Consider the following 18,565-nt stretch of genomic DNA (forward strand, 5'->3'; position numbering starts at 1 on the left):
AGACCGAACACCAGCTGGGATTTAATAAATTTAAAACACTACGTACGTAGATTGAAAGAATGAAAGACACTAAAAGCAAAGGACATGCGGAAGTTTGACATCAGACTTGTGTATAGAATTGAAAATACTCGGAAGTCCATTTGCAAAGCTCACTGCAAAAGCTTTGACGTTCTTCCCATCCCTCCACCCGACCACACGTTGGACTTGTGCACCGTTCAATCTGCCGTGGTGACCATCTCTTCATGGTAATCCTCCGTACAGATTCTATGACCTGCCTCCGGCACTGCTCGAAGTAGGGGTTCTGAAACTTCATCCTCTCAGAATCCTCAGTTCCACCAGAAACAACTCCAATTTTGTTCAGGTATTCCATGCCAATCTGCCGAGTCCGGTGATCGCCAAAGAGTAGGATGCCCATTGTGTACGTTGCGGCATCGTGGCCACCGACCATCGCCTTCTCGAGATAGCGTAACCCTAAGTTCAGGCTTTCCAGATTGAAGACATTCTCCTGAAAAACATTGATTAGAAGAAATTTAAGAGTTAGACTACTAAGAAAAAATAACTATCAATTTACCATGCAGCTCTCAAAGGTGCTCCTCCTATGTTCGTAAATCCATGCACCGTGTTTGGTCTTATTTGGATCTCTATTCTCAAAAATTCTTGCACGTCTATAGGCTCAGGAGTGGGTATTATTAGATATACACTCTCATAAAAGGGTTGTTATTATTGATCATCATATCAGAATATATATCTTTGGCCCTTTCTACACTGGCAACTTCTATATTGTCTATTCACTCAAAAGAAGGAAAAAAAAGGTGAGTGAGACTTCTACATTGTGTTCTCCACTGATGCAATTGGCTGGAACAAATCCCAAGTTGAACTTTGTCAAAGGCCTGTTATTGTTGTGATCTTTTATATTTTCCGTGTGAAACGTTATCTAGAAGTCTTAACTTGCAAGAAGAAATATAGCAATGTAAAGCATGGGTAGATGGAGTTGATAGTCTACGTACCAGTCCAAGTATAAAACAAGCTTTAAGATTTCCGGCTGCGGCGCAACTATTGAGAATAGCGAAGTAACGCTCCTTGTTCCACCAATGCATGCTCCATTCTTTCTCCAAAGAAATATGTTGTCCAACCAACTTTGCTTTTGATGCCGTTCTAAACATCTTGCACCTACAACAACGTTAAGCGATGCAGCACATCTCAAGAACTTAGTATTTAATTAATGTTCATCATGAAACAAAGAAATAGATAAAGCATGGATATTGCTATAAAACTCACGTCATCTGTAGGTTTTCGAGATCGGATACTGGTGTTGAAGACAATGAAACTAGCTGAGCAACGATCTCTACGATGAGATCATGTGGAAGAGACTTGATGCTTGTAGTAGTTTTAGCTCTCCACTGCTTCTTCTGTATTCTTTTTGTGGCTTTCATGGTTAGTGAGATAGGCTGAGTTGTAAGTTGAGGGGCAATCTTAACTTGGAGAGAGAGGATACGTATTTTTTCAAAAAGTACTTCCAGAGATCACGCAAGGCCTAAGATGAACGAATAAGGAATTAACTACAGTTCTCATCAAAATTCAGACAAAAATTATAAAGCTTTATATCGATTATTCAACATAGTTCAATAAAATATGCTTATATAAATGTATATCATCAAACATATAACCCATTCCAAAAAATATGCAAGATATTAACCTACAGTTGTTTTATATTTTTTTTATCTTTCATTTTTATCCAAATTTTCGATCAATCATTATTTTACTGATTTAGGCCCTTCATGGTCACACTAGCCCGAGACACCTTCTAGGTCTTTTGGTCAACTTGGGTTTACCAAAATATCTGGACCTCTCCTAGTCCTAAAGTATCCGAAGAGAAAAAGAATGATAAAGAGAGAGAAAGGGTGATAAAGAAAGAGAAACATGAGAGAGAGAGGAAAGAAGAGAGAGAGAGCCCTCTCCTCTGCTCAAAACAGGGGAGAATCTCTCGCCCTCTCCTTCTCAACCCGCCATGAAAGTGCCGAGGGACGACGGCCCACAGCAGTTCCCCCACCCGGCAGCTAGGGCGGCAGTCTCGAACATGAGCAGCGGCCGGCGGTGGTCGGCAACCGGGGACTCAGAAAACTCTAATCAGGCCATTGGCGACAGCTGAGGGACTCAGAAAACTTGATAAAAGAAGGTGAGGTGGCTCACCTCGTTCCAACGACGAATCGGCGGTGGCTCGTCGGAAACACTCAACGGGGAACCGGGGGCTTGGACGGATCTTGCCGGCGATTGATCGATGATTAAGAGCGACAAACGGATGGAAGAGGGGTAGGCTTTATATAGGTGAACTTCCTGGGCCAGCTGGAGTTCTACGTGCTTGGGTTTTGACCAGCTGGAGTTCCTGGTCATAACCTCCCTCTCCTAGTCGGACTCGGAGAGGAAGAAGACTCCCGAGTCTCTCTCCCGACTCACGTGCCAAGCGGCCGGTCCAGACCACTCCCAGGCCGGTACTTGGAGTCCTTGGTTTCGTAGAAATGTCAATCCTCAATGCAAATTGTAACAAACATAAAATCATATGCATCAATCTCATATTTTGTGCTTCCAAGTGATGCTCTTATAGATTACATGGCAAACACCCATTTTGTAAAGACTAAAGACACAGGCACTTATGTTTATCGACGTGATTCACACATCTTTTATTCTCAAGACAATATATATAAATAATCTCTCTTATTGCAAATTTACTTCACTTTTTTGGGATGTTCTATCTTCAGCGCAGGATGCGCAACTCTATCTCGTTATCTTCCTTGAGAGAAAACGAACACAGCTTGCAGTCTGCAGAGAGGAGTGATGAAGTCTTATATTTGTCTTCTCCACCAACTACAGGCATCAGCACGCCTCGCTTTACCGTATTCTCGTAGTCAGGACGGTATGTTCTTCCCAGAACTCCTTCCACTTGGGGTGAGAGCCCAAAGAATCTGAACTGCACCTCCAAATGTGCGTAGGAATCATCTGATGGTATCTGATAGTTGTGTAACTCATCATCTTCCTTGGTGATTGGAACCACCTTGAGCATGGCCTCTGCAATCCCCTCAAGCACGACCATGATGCTGTTTCTGGTTCCAGTCCTCTCCAGAGTCAGCTCTGTATCTGGTGACTTCCAATGGGAGAGGTGTCCTTCTGGGACCAGCAAAGGCTTTCCATCGTAAGAGAACTTCAGGTGATCAACGTCGTTGCTCCATTGCTTTACATGAGCTGCCTCGACAGTGAAGTTGTGAGAACCATACATGAACCCAAGAGCTTGAATCCAAGTGAAGTCGCGGGTCCTGCCGGCAGGCCGGAGGCCAATGAAGCGGGCATTGATCTGGAGGTGAGGGTCGGAGACCAGGCTGAAGTGCTCATCCTTTCTCCCATGAAAATAGAATACAGCACCGTCAGCACCAATGAAGCGAGGGTCATGACAACCAGACCCTGGGCCTTCGCAGTTGGGTTTGTGGCAAACTGCAATTTGATAGCGATCTTGCAATTAAATGGAGTTTTCACACCATGCAGAACATTGACTTTTTTTTTTTTAGTGAAGTTAGTTCCTCTATTCGTTAGCTGAATTCAAGAGGACCAATGGAGAGTTGAGAGAGCTCGTTAAAGAAGCCATGCTTACCTCGGCACACAGCCTCACATTTGGGGGAGCGGCAGTCCATGAAACAAGCTTTGGCCCTCGGGTGTCTCGGTTTGATGTGTGGGCACTCCTTTGGGCATCTGACAAATTTACCAAAGCATGGGCTTCCTTTCATGGGACAAGTAACCTTGTCTTGGGGCCAGGCTCCTCCCATTTCCATTGTGACTGCCACAAACAGCAGCAGAAACATCGCCATCCATTTGCTCTCGATGGACTGCATCTTTAACAAACTTTAGAGATTAACTCAGCTGCTGGTTAGAAGGCTTGCTATCCTTGATATATTTATAAGGTTCAAGTAGTGTGGGTTTTCAAGAGTTCGGCTCTTCTTTGTTAGACTTATATTAGGCAGAATTCCAGTTTAACAAGAAGGCCATGGATTCAACTGGTGGAAGGCAGATGGCCTTTTCTCTGTTATCAGTAGAATGTGGAACTTGGCCACTGAAAGAAGAGGACTTGGATGTTGAGCTTGGTTATGTCTCTATCCCCGTAAGTGCAGGCTCAATGGTTCCTCGTAGTGGAATTTCTTCTAAGAGTTGTACTTCGATCCTCTCAGTATTCAATCGCTTGTTTACTTTGGATCTTTGGCAGAAACCCAATAACATAGAAAGGCTTTACCTGATCGGGGTCAGCAACCTATTGGGACCTTAGTTTCAATTTTAAGGATGGGAATGGTAGGCTCGTCGATGTACACTAGCCTGGCACCTTTTTTAACATATTAAAGACAGGCGGGATACAAAATAGATTAAAAATCTGTTGACCAGAGTCCGCTCTGACTATTTTATTAAACAGATAACTTAGTCTAACCTACAATGGGTTGAGTCAACTTAAACAAATTAAACGGTTAAGCCTTGCCATCTTTAGTTAGTGTCATTAACTTTGTCAAGAATATTTTCCTTAAAGAACCCTGTCAATGAATAAAAGAGTAATAGTTAGTTCCTTTAATTCCATCCCTATGTTGGTTGCATGTGCCATAAAAAATTTCTGTTGACCGTAATGAATTGCGCACTTGTGACAGTGCTAATAGTGTGCAAAACTTAAATAATTTAAAGTACATCCATTTAGAATTTTTTAAGACATAAGTTCCATTAACTTTGTGAAGAATATTTTCCTCAAAAAAACCTTGTCAATGGATAAAAGAGCGACAATTAGTTCCTTTCGGTACCGATGTCAAAACAGATACAATGAAAAATTCTTGTTGAAGGTAATGAATTGTCCACTTAAATCAGCACTAGTGTTATTGTCACGCCCTCGCCTGCACAGAGCACGTGAGGCACCTAGTGCCCACGTGGGGGCCGCATGAGGGGAGGACCGCGGGGCTCTCTTGCCAGATATTGTCCGGTTTCGGAGCCCGCACGGGCGTCGCACGCACCGCTCAGATCTTTTTCCAATTTTGTTTTCCATCCAAAATGCGTCTGTAGGATTTAGAGACAACCGCCTCATATGTCCAGGTTCTGAAACGAGTCTAGCCGATGTATAATTTTCATTCACCCACCCTCCGACTAGAGCCGTCCTCGGCTCTAATACCAAATATCACACCCCCGCTTGTGCGGGGCAGGTGAGGCACCCAGTGCCCATATGGGGGCCACATGAGGGGGAACATGGGGCTCCCCTGCCAGATATTGTCTGGTTCCGGAGCCCGCACGCGCGCACACACGCTGCTCAGACTCCTCCCCGGTTTTGTTTTTCAGCCAAAATGCATTTGCAGGATTTGGAGACAACCACCTTATATGTCCAGGCTCTGAAACGAGTCTAGCCGATGTAGGATCTTTTAGTTTATAATATGTGAAAACTACAAACAATTGAAGCACTTCCATTTAGAAGATTCAGATGACTTTTTATCTAACTTTTTTTTTTCGAGGCATAAACTACATAATCTTTTGGTGAAGTATCTTCTGATTCATGTATATTTTTTCTTTATGCATACATACAGTCCAACTTTCAGTTATTTATGTCTATAAAGGAATGTTATGCTGTTTATAGAGTTTAGGTGAAGGCTTGAGCAAATACAATAGGTACAGCTTCCGTGGAGATGCTTGGGACATTGCCACCTTAGTCTAACATTTTGTTTAGGAAAGGAGAGAGAGAGAGAGAGAGAGAGAGCGAGAGAGAGTTTAGTTGTCATCCTATCTTTTCATTGACGACACAAAACATGGTTATGACAAACTTTGAAATGCTTAACCCTTGGACAACAAAGTAACTAGGTAGGTATAATACCGAGCAACTATGATATGGAAAAATAACGGACAGTAATAATAAATAAAAGGATAAAAAAAAGGATTCTAATGAGATACAGATATCACCACCCAAAGGAAAGATAAGCTCACCACCCGAGCAAGAATGCCAAAGGGATATAGAAATCACAACCTTAAGGAAACTCACAAGGGATACAGAGCAAGAATTCGCCACCTATCGAAATCCACCGAAGGATAAGACTTTAAGAAGAAGCTCTTCTTCACAAGCCAAAGGCTCAATTTGATAATCAACTCAAGTCTGCAAATTTCATTAGCATGAAGGGGTTTAAATAGGAAAACTTGGAACAACCCTCCAATCATGGGTAATTAAAACTTGGAACAACCCTCCAAGCATAGGTAATTAAAACTCGGAACAACCCTCCAAGCATAGGTAATTAGAGCTTACTACTTCCCAACAACTATTAAATAAGATTAATGCCCTAAGTTAAGCATGGGTAATTAAAGTTTGCTACTTTCCAACAACTATTAAATAAAATTAATGCACCTAATTCTTGAAAAAACAAAGAAAGTAAAGAAAAACATGAATTTCCATAACATCCTGCAAGCCTTGCACCAACGAGCGATCGGTTCATGTTTGAGCATGATGAATCACTTTGTGCCCAGCTCAAGCTCACTTTATTCTTTTTCTTGAAATAAGTAGGTCCTTTCGCTTTCATGACAACTGACTTCAAACCTTTCTTTCTGACGGATCGCCCGACATGTTCCGTAGTTGCTTCAATAGCATACCGAGATGCGTTGGAAACTAGAGACAGAGCTTTTTGATAGAGGACCAAGCTGATGGAGGACCACTACAGGGAGAATAGAGAAGGGAGAAGAAGAAGAAAAGAGGAGGAAGAAGAAGGAAGAGGAAGAAGAGAAGGAAGAAAAGGGGGCTAGATTTTTATTCAATCATTCAATACCCTAATTCATGAGAGGGGTGGCCTTTATATTGGCCTTACATCAGGTCAATCAATTCACGACATACCAAACTTGGATTCTCCATCAATTGACTAAATCAATCGATTGATTACATACCAAAATCAATCCAATGACTCAACAGCTAATCCAATTGACTTCAATAACAAACAACTCACCAAATTGACTTGACTAAACAAAAACAAACGACCAAATTAACTCGATCAAACAAAAGCAAAATACAGAAAATAAAAATGACACAAACTAGATGGGACCCAATCTAGGGCTCGACTCGATCTGGTGGCTCAAGAAAACCTGCTAGCCATGATGATGTCAATCCCTGGTGTGAACGCGAACGAGTGGCTCTGATGGCTCGATCATCTAAGTGAATAGCTTTGATGTCCCCTTCAACTCTTTTCAAGTGGAAAAAACTCGACCCCGTCGAGTGCAGGTCTGACCGGCTGTCGTACTACTCTAGAAGGTCAGGATCAAGGCGCTGCAACTCGGCTCTAGAAATCTACGTCATGTCAGACTCTGGTCAGCCTTTCCACCGAACAACTTAACGTTGGTATCCACCATTCCTGGTTGATATAACCTGCTCATCCAATATATGTTCTATTTGTTCTCTGCGTGCCTAAAATTTGGAGGCGGCCACTCAACAACAGGTACCGGGTCAGGGTGCTCAATAAAGGTGGGTGTGTCAACAAAGGGGTCAGAATGAATAATTGTTGTCTTTTTGTAGGAGATTAAATCTTTAATATTAAATGTCGCACTATTTTCATAGTCATCAGGAAGATCTACAACATATGCATTCGATTTAATTTTCTTTAGGACTATGAATGGATGCGCACTACAAGCTTACAGTTTGTTGAACGTTCCGAAAGAAAGTCGTTCATGCCTAATTCTTACTATGACATAATTTTCCATATTAAACCCTTGATAATGTTTGTGCGAATCAGCAAGAAATTTATAATTTAAGTTATTAGAGTGAATGCATTTGCTGATCTGTAGATGCGATGCAAATGACTGTGCAGACTCAGACACTCTATGCTAATGAAATATGGGGATCAGGTCTACGGCGGCGGGGTGCTCAAAGCTAGACTCCACACTGTTAACTCGAGCCACAAGGGTAAACACGGGTAATCGGCTTTTGACATCTTTCACTACCCCTTTCGACGTCGTGATGTGAAGTGGTTTGTTTGTACTTAGGTCAATAGTTTTTCTTTGGGATTCATTCTGGATAAATTCTAATCCAGTGGGTTCATCTTTAAAGTATTTTACATAATCTTCTATATTTGGTTCATAGACTTCTTCGACATATTCGGCCTCTTAGTTTCCAGCTTCTGGTTCAGTAATCAGGTAGGTCTTAGTGGAACAATGGGACGCTATGCGGCCGAATTGTTGACACCTACAACATTGGGTTTGGTTCCTAGGGGTATGGGGAAAGACTATGGGTGGCGGCCAAACCGATTTCAGGCTAGGCTGCAACGGGGGTTGGCAGTTTAGGGGTCCTAAAGTTTCGCATGAACTCACGAACCTCTTCTTTGATTTCTTCCCTTTCAGCTCGTATGGCAGTGAACTAGTCTTGGAGGAATTTTAGAACTTCGGAATCCATGGTAGCAAAGGGGACTTTAGGTTGATTGGTTTGGTACTCCTTATCACCACGGGTTGGCATGCAATGAAACCCTAGATATGCAACGTCAATAATGTAAACCTAGATATGCAATGTTAATAATGAAATCCTAAAGATGCAATGTTGATAATGAGACCCTAGATATGCAGGATAACTTATCAATACAACCTAATATGATTTTAGAGATTAGCAAGCTTTCACAAAGTAATTTAAAATTTAAATGTTGCTGATTTTAACTTCGGTTATTTTAGAGTTAGGGTATGAGATTAATCAAGTTAAGAATTAGGTTGCAATCAAGTATTACGGTTGTTCTGATCCTAAAGTAATCTGATCGTGGGATGTTGAGAAACATCCTATTGCTAGGGTGTGCTAATTTAGTAACAAGATTTTTAAAAGGTGAATAGGATGGGTTTGGTAATAGATGTTTTAGGTTATGAATTTTTGACAGCAAAATAAAATTTCCAAAATATGGTTATCATGCAAGAGAACTAGAACATAATTAAATGAACAAGCCAAAAAAAGTGAAACCTATCACCTGTCGTGAAACAGACGACCAGAATCGCTCGGAGGCTGGGGCACCGATCAGGGACGCAGTGCAGTTGATGGGCTCTTCAGTTGTCGCAGCTAGGATCGAATCCAGTCAACTCAGCAGGCTTGATTGCAACTTCAAGAACTTGGTGGATGACGGGCCGATGCGGCAGGACCCATGGTGTAAGGGGAAACGGAATGGACCTAATAAAGCAGGCCCGTGAGTGTGAATGGAATTGGGGAGGGGAGAAGGGCATGGTGTGAACTGGATTGGGAATGAAAACCGGTTTGGTGAAGTCAGATAATTGTGAACTGGGTTGGGGGAAGGAGAGGGGTCTGCAGTGTGAAAGGGGCTGGGGTAGTTGGGCTGGTTGGGTTTCGATTTTTGAAGTGGTGGGCGGGCCTATGGGGGCCCGTGGGTAGAAGAGGCTGAGGTATTTGGGCCCGAAGGGCCTGTGGCCTAATGGGCCCGAGGGCCTTGGTGGGTCGCAGGTCAGTAAGAGGGGGGGGAGGAAGGAGACAAGCCTTAGAACAAATGAAGCCCATGAGAAGGTGGGAAGTGGCTGTTGTATGAAAGGGAGTTTTGGGAAAAAATGGAGAAGAGGGAGAGGTGGGGGTTTTGGACACGATGGAGTTCTTCCACCGGTAGATGCGGGAGGGGGACAAAGCGTTTGAGGGGGCGCTGGTGGCAATTTCGGAGGGAGCACCGAATCGATGGTTGCTGATCGCGGTGCAGGTTTCAGGGAGGTGTGGAGAGAGGAGATGGAATCCGAGGGCGGTGAGGTGGAGCAAGAGGGGTGCTCAGCGGAAGGGGGAGTGGTGGGCAGCAATGAGGGAGAGAGTGGAGCACAGCGGGCGGCGGCGTCGCGGGTGGGATGCTCGGCGGCGAAGAGACGACGACCAAAGGAGGCACTCAGCAGAGGGCTTCAGTGAGGTGGCGCTAGGAGCCAGAGGAGGAGGAGACGGCGCTCGGACAGTCTGTCGGCGGTGGCTCGGTCGGTTACGCTCCGACGACGACGAAGAACCGAGGTGGGGGCCTCGATGGCGCGGCGACGATGGCAGCTGCGGGGGCAGTCATGGAGAAGATGAATAGGTAAGTGGTTTTTTTTTAACAGCACATGCGGTCATGTGCTGTTCCTTTTTTTTTTTGGATGGCACATGCGGTCACATGCGCCTCTTTTTTTGACTTTTTAAAGGTTTGGGTTATCGGGCGCAACCCGCTCCAATACTCATTACTGCCAGCACATGCAGCTCGCGTGCACCATTTTTTTTTGTTGTGGATCTGGGCTACTAGATTGTGGGTTAACAGGTGGGCTCTTACCCATTAAGCAGATCATCTTCAACCTCCCGACGGTTCGGGAGGGCGGGCCGTTCCTCGCGGCAGTGGTTGCGAAAAGGGCTGCAGCCGTAGAACATGCAACAGGGAGGGGCGGTCGGACATGGCGGCAGCAAGCGGCGGCTCCCAGCATTGCGTCACAAGAGGCGTCTCTCCGGATGGGCTACGCACGGACGTAAGCCGAGCCGGACTTGGGACGGCGGGCTTCCGTGGGGCTGCAGCAATCTCCGGTGGAGAGCCAAAACCACGGGAGCGGGAGCGGCAGTGCTCCTCTCTTTGGATCCAATTGATGGGCGGCGGAACTGTGGGACGGCGGAGTGGTGTTGGGGCCCTCGGAAGGCGTCGCGGATGGGTTGGGGAAGGGGGTTTCGCTTTCTTTTCTCGGGACCCACCTCAGTGGCGGTGGGGTACTGGTGGCGGCGCCTGGTGGCGTGCGGTGCAGCCGGTAGCGAGGGGTGGAATTGGTGGCTGCGGGCTTGGTGTTCGGTAGGAAGGACCTGACGAAAGGGGTTTTCCCTTTTGCCTCTGGTGAGAATCGAGAGGGACAGAGGGACCCTTTTTCTTTTGGTGAAAATCGAGGGAGGGAGAGAGGCCTGGTGAAATCGAGAGAGAGAGGAAAGAAAAGAAACTGGATCGTGGCTTTGGCAGTAGGGGCAAAGCCGACCTGCTCTGATACCAAGCTGATGGAGGACCATTGCAGGGAGAATAGAGAATGGAGAAGAAGAAGAAAAGAGGAGGAGGAAGAAGAAGAGAAGAGGAAGAAGAGAAGAAAGAAATGGGGGCTAGATTTTTATTCAATCATTCAATATCCTAATTTATGAGAGAGGTGGCCTTTATATAGGTCTTACATTAGGTTAATCAATTGACAACATACCAAACTTAGATCCTTAATCACTTGACTAAGTCAACCGATTGATTACATACCAAAATCGATCCAATGACTGAACAACTAACCCAATTGATTTCAATAACAAACAATTGACCAAATTGACTTGACTAAACAAAAACAAATAACCCAATTGACTCGATCAAATAAAAGCAAAATGCAGAAAATAAAAATGACACAAACTAGATTAGACCCAATCCAGGGCCTGACTCAATCTGGTGGCTCAAGAGCACCTCCTAGACACGGTGATGTCAATCTCTAGTGCGAATGCAAATGAGTGGCTCTGATGGCTCGATCATCTAACTAAATAGCTTTGATGTCCCATCACTTTTCAAATTCAAAAACGATTTAGTCATTGGACTAGATAGTGGGTTGGTCTTGGGATTCATTGGGCTCAATGGGTAGATTCTTAAACACTCCCGTGCTCCCCCTGGTTGGAAAAGACTCGACTTCAAGCCTTGCTCTCCCTCTTCATCAGAATAGGGCAAAAGATCAGAAACATTGAAAGTTGTGGATATACTATAGTCACCTGGGAGCTCGATCTTGTAAACATTTTCTCTAATGCATTAAATCACTTTGAAAGGACCATCGACTCTAGGCATGAGTTTAGCATGACGCCCACTAGGAAATCATTCCTTTCGTAGATGAATCCAAACCCAATCACCTTCTTAAAAGTTGCTGGCTTGCGATGCTTGTTGGCTTACTTTTTATATTTCTCAGTTTGCTTGAGAATGCGATCTCGAACCTGTGCATGCAAGATTCAGTCACCTTTCTTTTTATTGGAGCCTCAGTCATCTTTCTTGTTAGGTGTTCAAAACTCTTCTCAACTTCACTCATCCATTTGAATATTCCTCCTTTCAAGCATTCAGTGATAGAAGCAATGATAGTGCTGAATCCTTTGATGAACTGCCGATAGAATGATGCAAGATCATGAAAACTTCGGATATCATGGATTGACCTAGGTGTAGGCCAACTTGTGATTGCTTCAATCTTGCTAGGATCCATCTTTATGCCCCTGCTAGAAATAACATAGCCCAAGAATACAAGGCTTTCAGTAAAGAAATGGCACTTCTTCAAATTGGTAAATAACTTCTGCTCCCTTAGAGTATTGAACACTTGTCGAAGATGCTCCAAATGTTGTTCCTCATGCCTGCTGTATACCAAAATATCATCAAGATGGACAATAATAAAATGTCCGATAAATGGTCTAAAAACATGATTTATAAGCCTCATAAAAGTGCTAGGAGCATTAGAAAGCCCAAACAACATAACCATCCATTCATATAGACCATCCCGTGTCTTGAAGGCCATTTTCCATTCATCTTCTGGCCTCATTCAAATTTGGTGATAACTGCTTTGCAAATCTATCTTCGACAAGATAGTGGTGTCATGAAGTCGATCAAGAAGATCATCAAGTCGAGGAACAAGAAAGCGATATTTGACAGTAATCTTGTTCACTGCTCTACTATCAACGCACATTCGCGAAGAAGAACCAGGACAACACATGGGCTCATACTTTCTTTCACCAAGCCTTTAGCCAAAGTTCTTCTACCTGCCATTGCAATTCTTCATTCTCCTTAGGACTCATCCTATAGGCTGCCTTGTTAGGAATGACAACATCAGGTACCAGATCAATGCAATGCTAAATATATCTTATGGGAGGAAGACCAGGTGGAATCTCCTTTGGAATGACATCAAAAAACTCAGCAAGAAAAGGCTGCACCATTGGGGGTGGCTGGCTCATTTGTTTCTTCATTTTCTTGGAATACTACAAGAGCACAAGCTTTAGTAGCACACTCCAACACCTTCTCAAACTCAGATTTTGAAAGTAACTTACTTCCCTTCCCTTTGTCAGGTTTGGAAAATTTCTCTAATCGAAGAGGACCCAAGATTATCTTTACTCCATCTTTCACAAAAGAATAAGGGTTTCTAAAGCCATCATGAATGGCTTTTTTGTCATACCGCCATGGTCTACCCAAAAGTAGATGGCACGCATCCATCGGCACAACAACACATAACACTTCATCCTTATAATTCTTCCCAATAAAAAATTGAATAAGACATTGCTTATTGACTTTTACCTCATTCCCTTTGCGAAACCATGGAAGCTTGTAAGGTTGAGGATGTGACTCCATTTTTTGTTTCAATTTCTCCACCATATCCTCAGCCACAACGTTTTCACAACTTCCTCCATTGATAATTACTTCACAAACTTTGTCATGAGAAGTACATCATGTGTGAAAGATGTTGGTGTGGAGCCACTCATCTTCATCTTTACGATCAATGCTCAAACTCTGCTGAATGACAAGTGATTCTCCATTATCAAGGTAAGTGACTTCTTCTTCTTCCTTTTGTTCAACAAAAGTCACAATTTTGCGATTTGGACAATCAAAGGGAATATGGCCAATTCCTTGGCACTTGAAACATTTGCGAGGATCGGCAAGTGGACGACTTGAACTAGCTCCCCCTACTTTCTTTGAGAACTTAGAATTCGTCGCCTTACCTCCAAAAATTTATTTAGAGGTTGTAGACCTCCCTCGGTTGGAAGGTCCCTTTTTTGTCATAAATTGTTGGCTACTTCCACGAGCCCCCTTAAGTTGTTTCTCCACTTTTAGTGCTAACTTGACAAGATCGGCATAAGTCCAATATGGTTGTAGTTGGACAACATTTCCGATTTCCATTCGCAGTCCACCAAGATAGCAAGCAATAGTCTACTCCTCTGGCTCAGCAATATCACTTTTCATCATTAGATGATCAAACTCTATAGTGTACTCCTCCATAGAACTCTCCTTTTGCTTAAAATTGTGGAACTTAAGGAAAATGTCTTCTCGGTAGTTTTTCGGCACAAATTTTCTCTTAAGCTATTTCTTCATCTTCTCCCAAGTAGCAATATGATTTCTACCTTCACGAGCTCGCTGCTTCTTCAAATTCTCCCACCACAAAGAAGCGTACTTCTTCAATTTGATGGCAGATAGGTTCACTTTACGATTATCCAGAACATCTTTATAATTAAAGACCTGATCAACCAAGTAAAGCCAATCGATGAACTCCTCAAGTTGCATTCTTCCTTCAAACTCCGGAATATCAACTTTCACATCAAGTTGATCTCGCTGAAATCCTTGATTTCGTGGAGCATGTCGACGAGGAATAGACTCATTTGAAGATGCTTCACTTCTAGAAGCATAGAATGGATTTTCTTCTTTGTCTCTCCCAGAAGAATCTCCTTCTGAATCATGATGGGAGCCATCATGATCAAAAGGTCCATATCGCTCAAGACGTCGCTGCAGTTGTTGTACTTGTCTCCTCAACTCATCTACTTCAACATCACATAGATTTCTTTCACAAGCAGGAGGTGATTCAATATTTGGTCAATGACAACGACCCGTCATAATAACCAATGGCTCTGATACCAACTGATATCGGGCAAAAAAATAACCAGGTAGGAATAATACTGGGCAACTATGATACGGAAAAATAACGGGCTAGAATAGTAAATAAAAGGATAAAGAAAAAGGACTCAAATGGGATACAAATATCACCATCCAAAGGAAAGATAAACTCACCACCTGAGCAAGAATGCCAAAGGGATACACAAATCACAACCCAAAGGAAACTCACAAGGGATACAGAGCAAGAATTCGCCACCTATCGGAATCAATCGAAGGATAAAACTTTAAGAAGAAGCTCTTCTTCACAAGCCAAAGGCTCAATTTGATAAGCAACTCAAGTCTGCAAATTTCATTACCATGAAGGGGTTTAAATAGGAAAATTTGGAACAACCCTCCAAGCATAGGTACTTAAAACTTGGAACAACCTTCCAAGCATAGGTTATTAAAACTTGGAACAACCCTCCAAACACAGGTAATTAAAGCTTACTACTTCCCAACAACTATTAAATAAGATTATTGCCCCTAGTTAAGCATGAGTAATTAAAGCTTACTACTTTCCAACAACCATTAAATAAGATTAATGCACCTAATTCATGAAAAGACAAAGAAAGTAAAGGAAAATATGAATTTCCATAGCATCTTGTCAGTCTTGCACAACCTTCAGTAAAATCACCAAAACTTCCTCTAGAAAACTCCAAATTGCACATTGTTTGATGCATTGGAAACTAAAGACTAGATAGTGGGCTGGTCTTGGGATTCATTGGGCCCAATCGGCAGATTCTCAAACACTCCAGTGTCAGAGTGGGGGAGGAAGAAGACTCCAATAGGAGTCTCTTCCCTGCCTGCCTCGTGCCACATAGCCCAATTGGCTTTGGGCCTGGCCTCTTCGGGCCGACCCATAGGCCCAAGGAGCCGGCCTTACATGTTTGGTCTTATTTCATCCTCTATTCTGAGAAATTATTGCACTTCTATAGGCTTAGAAATGAGTATTATTGGATCTATACACTCATAAAAGGGTTACTATTACTGACCATTATATCAGTATATACATCCATGATTTTGGCCTTTTCTATTGAAACAAGATTACGGTCGCTATTGTCAAGAACATACTTAGTTGTCATAGGTAATATAATGGATAAGTGACATTATGTTACAGAACCACCACTCGATGTATCAGCATCATTATTTATTTATGGGTATAGAAATAATATCTTGAATTGATCAAGCTCAAAAAAAAAAATCAAAAAAGTAACTAACTACACCGGCAAGTTCTATATTGTCTGTTCACCCAAAAGAAGGAAAAAAGTGAGACTTTTACATTGTGTTCTCCACTGATCCAATTTATGGCTGGAACAAATCCCAAATTGAACTTTGTCGAAGACTTGTTATTGTGATCTTTTATATTTTTCATGTGTAACTTTATCTAAGTCTAACTTGCAAGAAGAAACATCACTATGTAAAGCATGGGCAGCTGGAGTTGTTAGTCTCCTTACCAGTCCAAGTGCGAAGCAAGCTTCAAGATTTCTAGCTGTGGCGCTCCTATTGAGAATAGTGAAGTAACGCTCCTTGTTCCACCAATGCATGCTCCATTCTTTCTGCAAAAAAATACGTTGTCCAACCAACTTTGCTTTTGATGCCATTCTAAATATCTTTCACCTACACAACATTAAGCGATGCAGCGCATCTTAAGAACTTGGTATGTAATTGATGTCCATATTGAAGAAAAGGAATAGAACGAAAGATGGATACTATTATAAAACCTACATCATCCGTAGGTTTTCAAGATCGGATATTGGTGGTGCAAACTCTGAGACTAGCCGAGCAACAATCTCTGTGATGAGATGTTGTGGAAGAGACTCAATGGTTGTAGTTGTCTTAGCTCTCCGTTGTTTCTTCTCTATAGTCTTTGTGGATTTCACGATTCATGGGATAACAAGGTAGTTTTATTCAGCTCGATCTCTTGATAGTAAGTGGATTCAAAAGGAGGAGAAACAGAGTGAAACAAGAACGAGATAGCTTGAGGTTAAGATGCATGCCACTTGCTACCAATCCTCCTCATGAGATGGAAATCCTCGTGATATGTCCGCAAGGTAATTCGATGTCGGGAAGGACTTGGATTCCGCTACGTTCCAAATATGGAAGCAGAGCCGTCTCTGTTTAGAAATAATTCTATAGGACCAACCAAGCCAAGGGAGGAAGGAGAATCCTTTCACGCGAAAGAAGGGATACGACCCCTGACCATTTTTAGTCATAAAAATCTCGATTATGTGGAGGGTGCCCCATATCGGCACAGACCGTATAATTCTTGGGCAAGACAATTTATCGATACGGAAAAATACATACATGATTATAGTAACCGAGATTTTCGAGACTAGGGATAATATATGATAGGTTATTATGATGAAAACTGAATCAACTTCTTTATTAAATAGTAAATAAGATATTTATTAATTAAAATAAAATTTTAGGTAAATTGCAAAAAAAAATTATGATTAGGGGTAAATTATACACTAAATATTTGAAAAACCTATATTCATCTTTTTGAGGATTATTTTAATCCAACATTTTAACCCATAACTTGATAAAATGTTAGTCAAACGATTAACTTTAAATGGGATCCAAAATGCCACGTCAGAAAAGAATTAAAAAATGACCAAAGTAATCCTAAGTGATATAATAATCATCCAAGGACATAAAAAAAATGATCTAAACCTGATACAGTTTTCTTTGAAGCAATATATTTAGACTAAGATCCAATCCAATGATCAATCAACTCAATTGATGCAAATCTTTTGGAAACATCTAATCACTTGAGTTGAGTCACATTAATCATAATGCAGCAGTAACTCAATACAATTGGGTCTGGCTAGGCCAAGCCTAGGTTCTGCATCTAATGCAATTCTAATTGAGTTGAGCTCGATCGAGTTTGGATAAAAAACTTCAAGATTGGGCTTAATATTTTTACCACTATTTAGAGCTTGACTTCACTTTAATTCAAAATTGAGCCAAAGTTGAGCATAATTGAACAACTTGATAATCTTATATTGAGCTCGAAATCAAGCTAGATTCGAGCTTGAATTAACATTTTAATAGATTGAAAAGATAAACAAAATTATGTATGTATACACATGTTCAGACTATTTTGCTGGTTCAAGATTGATCTGCTTAGCTATGAATGGAGCTTGATCAAGCTTCTATAGAGTGGAGCCTAGCTACAAAGCTTGTTTGATAATCTTATTAATGATCACGTGGGTTCTACATGGAATAATTTGGGAAAGGTAGATGAAGTGATATAGGTGACTGGGCTTAAAATTTAACATCTTAAGCTTTTAAGTTGAATTCGGTTCCAACTTATGTATATCAAAGTATTCTCCTAGTAAGAATCTAACACTTCTATTTTCCTAACAAGTGGTATCAAAGCCAATAATCGATGATATTTGAAATCGCTTGAAAATATAAATATGTTGGTGTCTCTTGTGAAGAATGATAACATGCAAATTTGATAAGTGGAGTATGCCAATCGCTTTCGGCAAGTGGACGCGGTGGAGCAAGCCACTACAAAAGAAGGAATAACTCCCGGCGCTTTTTTTGGTCTCTACCGACGCTTATAAGCGTCGGCGAATTCCCAGCCCACGCGACCCAAAGCGTGGGTCAGACGTCGGGCAGGTGGGCGTGGGTCCGGTTTTTGCCGATGCTAAGAGGAAGCGTCGGCAAAAACAGGGATTTGCCGACGCTAATGAAAGCGTCGGCAAAAACGGCTTTCCCGACGCTTTAAAGCGTCGATAAAGCCCAATCCGGTTTTTCGTTTTCGCCGACGCTTTAAAGCGTCGGCAAAAACAGCTTTCCCGATACTTTAAAGCGTCGATAAAGCCCAATCCATTTTTCGTTTTCGCCGACGCTTTAAAGCGTCGGGATTGCTATTTTTTTTAAAAAAAAATAAAAATACGAATGTAAATTATAAAGGTCAAAAAATATGTGCTGCCTAATCA

At 42.2% G+C, this 18,565-nt stretch overlaps 2 protein-coding genes across 2 annotated transcripts; both read right to left on the reverse strand.

Annotated features, from left to right (window-relative positions):
- Positions 1–100: 100 nt before the first annotated feature.
- Positions 101–2,272, reverse strand: LOC120104749 (F-box protein At2g35280-like). The gene is made up of 4 exons (XM_089924948.1): positions 2,191–2,272; positions 1,279–1,534; positions 1,008–1,170; positions 101–505 (listed from the first exon to the last, which is right to left on the reverse strand). The coding sequence occupies exons 2-4, from the start codon at positions 1,431–1,433 to the stop codon at positions 101–103; spliced, it is 723 nt and encodes a 240-aa protein (XP_089781074.1). The 5' UTR covers positions 1,434–1,534; positions 2,191–2,272.
- A 465-nt stretch (positions 2,273–2,737) lies between these two features.
- Positions 2,738–3,878, reverse strand: LOC103698043 (uncharacterized). The gene is made up of 2 exons (XM_039116479.3): positions 3,641–3,878; positions 2,738–3,501 (listed from the first exon to the last, which is right to left on the reverse strand). Exons 1-2 carry the CDS (start codon positions 3,876–3,878, stop codon positions 2,753–2,755), a joined length of 987 nt encoding a protein of 328 aa, XP_038972407.3. The 3' UTR covers positions 2,738–2,752.
- Positions 3,879–18,565: the final 14,687 nt, after the last annotated feature.

Source organism: Phoenix dactylifera, chromosome 8, assembly GCF_051530095.1.
Source record: "Phoenix dactylifera cultivar Ajwa chromosome 8, Ajwa_hap1_PhDact_Kaust_v1.1, whole genome shotgun sequence".
In the NCBI taxonomy this organism is placed as follows: Eukaryota; Viridiplantae; Streptophyta; class Magnoliopsida; order Arecales; family Arecaceae; genus Phoenix; species Phoenix dactylifera.

Bases quoted from the DNA above. Each gene is read 5' to 3' on its own strand.
- LOC103698043 (XM_039116479.3), bottom strand. From the start codon at position 3,878: ATGCAGTCCATCGAGAGCAAATGGATGGCGATGTTTCTGCTGCTGTTT. The intron at 3,502-3,640 runs GTAAGCATGGCT...TTTAATTGCAAG, and splicing joins ATGTGAGGCTGTGTGCCGAG to ATCGCTATCAAATTGCAGTT.
- LOC120104749 (XM_089924948.1), bottom strand. From the start codon at position 1,433: ATGAAAGCCACAAAAAGAATACAGAAGAAGCAGTGGAGAGCTAAAACT. The intron at 1,171-1,278 runs GTGAGTTTTATA...ACGTTGTTGTAG, and splicing joins CTCGAAAACCTACAGATGAC to GTGCAAGATGTTTAGAACGG. The intron at 506-1,007 runs GTACGTAGACTA...AATGTTTTTCAG, and splicing joins CTTGTTTTATACTTGGACTG to GAGAATGTCTTCAATCTGGA.